The following is a 7,657-nucleotide window of genomic DNA, read 5'->3' as shown; positions in this document are numbered from 1 at the left end:
ATATCAGAGTGCCCGACTGCCATTATAATGATGAGATATATGTGACCCTGGACCACAAAATCAGTCATATAGGTCAGTTTTTTTAAAATTGAGATTTATACCTCATCTGAAAGATGAATAAATAAGTTTTTCCATTGATGTATGGTTTGTTAGGATAGGACAATATTTGGCCGAGATACAACTATTTAAAATCTGGAATCTGAGGGTGCAAAAAAACCCAAAAAACTATTGAGAAAATCGCCTTTAAAGTTGTCCAAATGAAGTTCAATGCATATTACTAATCAAAAATTAAGTTTTGATATATTTACAGTAGGAAATTTACAAAATATCTTCATGGAACATGATCTTTACTTAATATCCTAATGATTTTAGTTTCTAATAACTTTGACCCATACAATGTATTTTTGGCTATTGCTACAAATATACCCCAGCGACTTAAGACTGGTTTTGTGCTCCAGGCTCACATATTCTTTGCATTATAGTAATGAAAAATATATATTTTTTCATATTACAATAAGCTACTGACATGTTTTAATTGTCAGGAAAATATTGCCACAATACAAGACATCTCAATTGTCTTAAAATATGCTTCATTTTATTTATGCAAAAACATTAATTTTTTGTCATTAAGATAAAACATGACACAGACATTTCTTGACAGATTCACGTTCTATTGTTTCACGTTTGTGTGCACCTTCGCTGAAACGCTGCACTGATAAATTGCGTAATCTCTCTTGCACCTAGTGTCTCTCTCATTTAATTAACTTCTGCTGTGAATGCTTGCTGTCTCTGGCTCCAGAACCGCATGAAAGAGAGCTTGTCACTCTTCTACACCACCATCCACTCGCCATGGTTCGCCAGTGCCTCCATCATCCTCTTCCTAAACAAGATGGACATCCTGGAGGAAAAGATCAAGTCGTCAGACCTAAAAACGTACTTCGCAGGGTTTGACGGTATGGAAATAAGTATTTGTGCACCAACAATTCAGTAAATCAGCCCCAATCTGTCCTGCCCCTTAAAAAGAAATATTATGGGATGAGAATATCAGGCTGTCTAGGAAACGGAATTGACAATGCAGTCAGAACAGGTTTTGCTTCACAGCAGATGGTGTAGGACAGATATTAGTTTCTTATTGCGGATATGGAAGCAGTATATGTGGCAGTTTGATTGCTTTAGATCTGTTGCCCTCTACCCCCGTTACCAACAGCAACCAAAAATAGCTAATTCCATGGATTTACAGTAGCTCCATCTTTGAGATTTAAAGATAACTGCTATTAAAATTTGCCTATTTTAAAATTTGACTTATAAAAGCCTAACTGTTATAGTTCAATTTAAAGAGACAGGACACCTAAAAAGGTCTATTGTAATATATTATAAAATATAATTGACCTGAATGTTCAGCATCATTACTCCAGTCTTCAGTGTCACAAGATCTTTTAGAAATCATTCTAATATGCTGATTTGCTGCTTAATCATTATCAATATTATTGGTGCTCAATTATTAATAATGGTTCTTATTAATATCAATGTTGAAACAAGTTTTTGCAGTTTAATATTTTTGTGGAAACCATAATACATTTTTTTCAGGATTCTTTGGTGAATAGAATGCTCAAAAGAACAGCATTTATTAAAAACAGAAATCGTTTTATTAAATCTTTTAGGAAAATAATGTTTTTGAAAGAATCTCTTATGTTCACCAAGGATGCATTTTTTTTTATTTGATGAATAATACAGTAAAACAGGAAAATGTTGAAATCTTATTACAATTTAAAAGACCTGCTTATTCTGGTGATGGCAAAGCTGGATTTTCAACAGCCATTGAGTTTTCAGCATTACCATTCAAAAGTATGATAAAAAAAAAAGAAAAGAAACATTAGTAGTTAACACTTCTATTCAACAAGGATGCACTAAATTGTTTCTAATTGATAGCAAAGACATTTATAATGTTCCAAATGTTCTTTTGAACTTTCTATTTGTTTCCACAAAAATATTAAGCAGCACAACTGTGTTCGTCATTGATAATAATAAGAAATGTAAAGCAAATCGGCATTAGAATGATTTCTGATGGATCATGTGAAACTTAAAAGAACCTGAATAATGGCTGCTATTTTAAATTGCAATAATGTTTTACTGGACAAATAAATGCAGAAATAATCAGGCTATTTTTGATTAAATAAACCCAGCCTTGAATGAAAAAGAGTTTTGTGAACAATCTCCTAAATATCTCCATTTGTGTTTTACAAAAGTCAGACAGGGTCAGTATAAGATGCCAGTCATTTTTGAGTGATCTGTCCCTTTAACACAACATTGAAACTGCTACGCACTTTGAGCGCTACTGATTCCAAAATTGGTTAAATATTAATTATAAAGCAGAAGATCTTAGCAATAGTGATTTTTAAAATGTTTGCTTAGATTCTTTCTCTCGCCTTTATTGTTCCTGCCTCTATAATTTGCATGTGGTGCTCCCAGTTTAATCGCTCTTACCTTCCAAGCTTGAACTAACTCCTCCCCTTCTCTGTGGTTTGGTGCCACCCTCAGGCAAATGGCGGGATGCGCAAGACGCCATGACGTTCATCCACAATATGTATAAACAGAGAGCTGTGAGTGCTGAGACAAAGGAGTGCAAAAACATCTACCCTCACTTCACCTGCGCCACAGACACCAATAACATCCGGAAGGTTTTCAATGACGTGAAAGACACTGTCCTTATCAAGTCTCTGCAGGAATACGGAGTGCTCTGAGCAGCCCATTTCTTTCAGGATACGGCCTGCTTCTGCCAACCTAATAAACTGAGCTTGGAGGGACGCACACCTCTATACAGCCTTCCATTTCTCTGTCTATTGCTCCATCTATTCCTATTTTCCTACTTTTGGTGGATAAAAACATCAGATTCTTATGGCTTGCAACATTCTTCAAATTAAATAATTTGAACATTGCCAGACATCTACTTAAAGCGACATCAATCAAAAGGAAGATGTCATATCACACCTCAGACTTTGACAGGAATGCTATACAACAGGCAGATTTTCAGCGTGTTTTGGTTTCGAGGGGGTGGCAGGAATTTTACTCTATAGCTGCTGGCAAGAATGACCTGAGAAATACAAAGCAGCATTTGGCTGATCTGTACTGGGGCACATGCTCAATGTCTTGCCCAAATATTTGCCTTTACTGATTACTTAGAGCAAGAGGGTGGAGAGTTTCCTTTGAAATAGGAGCAAAAAGTTATATGGAAGACTGTTTCTGCCACAGAATAAAAATAATAATAAATAAATAAAATTCAAATTTTTTTTTCTCACAATTCTGAATTAATCGTGAGATATAAACTCGCATTTCTGAGAAGAAAGGTCTGAAATTGTAAGATAAAGTCTGCTACTGCGAGATATAAACTTGCAATTGCTTGCTGGTGGAAAGTAAAAACAAACAAAATTATGAGATGTAAACTCAGAGATCAGAGAAATAAATCTGAATTGTGGGATGTAAACTCGAGAAATAAAGTCAGAATACATTTTGTCTTAGAATTGCAAGTTTATATATATTTATATCACAATAGCAAGAAATAAAGTCTGAATTGTGTGATAAAATGTTTTTTATTCTGTGGCAGAATCAGGCTTTCATAATTTCCTTTCTGTAACGTGGAGTAGTTTTTTTCATATAACACAAACAAAAGCCAAATTGTTACAGAAATGTTTGGCTCTTAAATTAAAAATGTTTACAGAGAAATTTCACTTATTTTCGTAATCTAAAACATTCTTAGAATTGCAAGTTTATATATATTTATATCACAATAGCAAGAAATAAAGTCTGAATTGTGTGATAAAATGTTTTTTATTCTGTGGCAGAATCAGGCTTTCATAATTTCCTTTCTGTAACGTGGAGTTAATTGTGATGATTTTGGCAAACAAAAGCCAAATTGTTACAGAAATGTTTGGCTCTTAAATTAAAAATGTTTACAGAGAAATTTCACTTATGTAATCTAAAACATTTTCATTACAAAGCATACTATTTTAGAGCAATATAGTCTCATATATTTGCTCAAAATGGAAATTATACTGTTACTTTCATGTCAAATGTATGAATTTGTTTATATATACAGTATGATGTCTATATGTTTGATATATATATATAAAAGTATAGTTCTTCTGGTAGTTCTGATGGTCTGTTTGTTGTGTATAACAAGTGTAATAGTATCTTTAACCATAAAACTTTTATTAGTTAATACACACTGCATATTTATGGATCAATTTAGTATCAATTCATACAAAACTCGGGTTATCTGTTAAATTGTCATTTAAGCATTTAAATTGATCCAATCCATCTGCTGTAATTAAAACGAGACGCTTTTACATCATTTCTAATACTAGTGTGCTCACTGTGAATCAGTCAGGAAAGATTACATTTGTTTTGCAATGTTTAAAACTGGAAATTTTACTTAAGGCCTTTATATTTATAAACATCACCAGCATCAACTACACATAGATATGAGGCACTTTCCATGAATAAAGTACAAAAATACTAATTACAAGGTTATCTAAACAAATGGTCGATGAAAAGAGGCAGTTAATCTTAAGAAAATATTGATTGTGAACCTCGGAAGGTGAAAAATTAATTTTTTTGTTTTTTGTTCATTTTTATATTTAATTCGATTCATGTGATTTTGCAATTGTTGCAACCCTGTTACCAAAATTGGGCAACCCTGTTACCGTTAAATTCTTTCTAAATAGAATATAAATACAATTTACTTTTGTTATTTTCTTACTAAAAAACATCAAATGAACATGAAATACTAAAAAACAGATTTCTCATAAATCTAAGAAAACTATTTGCTTGATTATTTTCTTTTTACAATAGAATGGGTAACAGGGTTGAAGGTTGCGCTTGATGGATGCAGTTAACACTACAATTTGTATAAGAATTGAGAAAATGTAATGAGATTATTTCACCTCTGCATGCTGTTGTTATTATTATTATTATTTATTTTTAGTTTTTATCCCCTTAGTCTTACTTATTTAAATGTTCTTTCTGTTCTCAGTGTCGCAAAAATGTCAACAATTCTGTGTTTTTCTGTCAATATGGGGTGCTGTGAGTACATTAATGAGGAAAATTTTTTTACTTAAAATGATTTTAGCAAATGGCTGCAATATAACAAAGAGTGAAAAATTTAAGGGGGTCTGAATACTTTCCGTACCCACTGTATGTAAGTTTGTACCAAGAGCTCCTAAAAAACACACTTGGGGAATAAAGCTCATTGTGATTCTGTACAAAGTGCTATAGATATAAAATAGTTTATAAGTAACATATCTAATAGTTCTCAAAAATTGGTATTTTTTTCTCTAATGCTTTGAAAAAACAAATTGTACTGTATACATGGAAAGTGCCTCAAACTTTAGCATCAATAAACTGGTTTTCTGAGGTGAAATGTATTTATTTTTGATTTTTTTTTTCCCCCTTTTCTATCCTTTTGTTTTGATTAAATTTTCTATTTCTTTTTTTTTTTGTCTTTTTTATCTAAATGTTTTCCAACTTCACCCTATTATGATGCCAGGCAAAAAGGAAGACAAGAATGAAGCGATGGACTACATCAGTGCCCTGTACCTCGAACAAGCTTTAAACCGTGAAAATCGAGAACAGAAATGCATTTACCAACACTTTACCTGTGCAACCGACACCGACAACATCCGCAAGGTCTTCAGTGATGTCAAGAGAACCATACTCGTCAATGAACTGAAGTTATATGGTATGCTTTAAGATGCAGAGCGGCTTCATCTGAAATCCCCTAAGCTACAGACAATCTTAACTGATTCCTGGAAAGACAAAATAATTGTTAAGATCACTACATATGTTATAACACGGTGGAATGGATATCTCTATTAATGTAAATACAGTTGATCTGAACTTCACTGACTGATTCATTGCACTTGAAAATATTTTGTTAAATTTTTTGCACCATTAAGAGAAAAATGTGACTTTCTGACTATCTTTACACTGAAATTAATTTCTATATTCTACCGAAATAGAGTATCAGAAAATATTAATAATCCAAAATAAAGAGACATTATTGGTTATAATTACAGTGTATGACAACATGACATGGATCTCAAGAAATGACAAGTGACAGAAATATTCTATGAAATAAACAAAATGTCACCATGTTCATGGTAAAAAATTTCATGAACTCTTTGATTAAAAACTGTTTGCTAAATGAGAATCAAGTACTTCATGTGTTTATTTTATATTTGCACACAATAGATTCAATAAATATAGAGCACTGTAAAGTCATCTATATAGTTAAAATGATGCAAAAAAATGATATTGCATTGTTTTTTTTAATTTAGAGAAAAGGGATAAGAAATAATACACAATATAAATTTAATTGATTGATTGATTAATTGATTGATTGATTAATTAGCTTAGTTTTACCCAAGTAAAAATATTTTTTATGATGTATTTTTATAGTTTAAGATTGAAAGTCTGGGACAATGGTAAAACAGTAAAAGACAATTAAAATAAAACAAAATACATAAAAATTACCATTATTTACCTACATATAATATAATTACCTTCAAATAAGTAATTACCAAATTAACATAATTACCTTCATATGATAAAAAAAAGTTTAAAGGGGTCATATGATGCGATTTCAAGTTTTCCTTTCTCTTTGGAGTGTTACAAGCTCTTGGTGCATAAAGAAGATCTGTAAAGTTGCAAACACTAAAGTCTCAAAACCAAAGAGATATTCTTTATAAAAGTTAAGAGTCAGCCACACCTACCTAAAACGGCTCATTCTAACACGCCCCCACATATCTACCTCACTATCTGGGAAGATTAGCATAAGGCTGCCCAAATGTTCACGCAAAGAAAGAAGGTGTAACTTTTATTCTGGAATTCGGCCAATCACAACGCACTGGATAGCTGGCCAATCAGAGCATACCTCGCTTTTCAGACCAATGAGGTTTGTAAAAATCGACGCGTTTCAGAAAGGCGGGGCATAGAGGAGAAACAATAATGTACAGTATGTGGAAAATAATGTGTTTTTTTAACCTTAAACCGTATAAACATTTCATTACACCAAATACACAAAATAATGTTCTTTTTAGCAGCATCATATGACCCCTTTAAATGTGTTTCTTTTAATAAATAAAAAATTGTCCGAATGTTACATGAACAATAAAACCTTTGTGTGTGTGTATTATATATATAGTACAGTTAAGGAAAGTTGTATCGTGTATTGTAATCAAATATATTAATCAGAATAGTACGGAGCGTATTGAATTTGGAGGCAAGGACAAAGATCCTTTGTCACCATTCATCCAGAGCCACAGGATATTTAACCCCTATCAAGACGGGCATAAGTACCCGTTACATAATGTTTAAAGAGGATGTCATAACAAACGTCAGTAGACCGGCAAGTTTTATTTTAAAATGAGCTGTTCATTCAAAAATTCATACGACCTTACCTTCACGCTGTGGAAATACAAACCGGAAGACAGAAGACAACGAGCTTAGTACTTAGTGCGTGGCCACATAAGTGCCTTGTCCAAATACCCCCACTTGCGGTCTTGGCCACTTGAGAGCGCGTGCGCTCGACAGGAAGTAAGTGCTCAAGACTGTCCCAGATCTTAAAAACGCCAGAGCGCAGTGCCCTTAACGCACACTAAAT

General features: G+C 32.7%; 1 protein-coding gene across 3 annotated transcripts in view; it reads left to right on the top strand.

Moving 5' to 3' along the window:
- Nucleotides 1-5,865, top strand: part of LOC107719556 (guanine nucleotide-binding protein subunit alpha-11-like) — a 13,614-nt gene extending 7,749 nt beyond the window's left edge. For 2 of the 3 annotated variants that reach the window (XM_016526998.1, XM_016526999.1), the window contains exons 7-8: nt 800-953; nt 5,543-5,865. In XM_016526998.1, coding sequence (XP_016382484.1) covers nt 800-953; nt 5,543-5,745 — 357 coding nt within the window. In that variant the 3' untranslated portion in view covers nt 5,746-5,865. Of the gene's footprint in view, nt 1-799; nt 954-2,538; nt 3,281-5,542 lie in introns of those variants that run through there. The other variant, XM_016527000.1, reaches the window with a different exon arrangement.
- Nucleotides 5,866-7,657: the final 1,792 nt, after the last annotated feature.

This window comes from Sinocyclocheilus rhinocerous, unplaced genomic scaffold (assembly GCF_001515625.1).
Source record: "Sinocyclocheilus rhinocerous isolate Xijiao unplaced genomic scaffold, SAMN03320098_v1.1 scaffold1294, whole genome shotgun sequence".
In the NCBI taxonomy this organism is placed as follows: domain Eukaryota; kingdom Metazoa; phylum Chordata; class Actinopteri; order Cypriniformes; family Cyprinidae; genus Sinocyclocheilus; species Sinocyclocheilus rhinocerous.
This window is presented reverse-complemented; position numbering and strand designations above follow the sequence as displayed.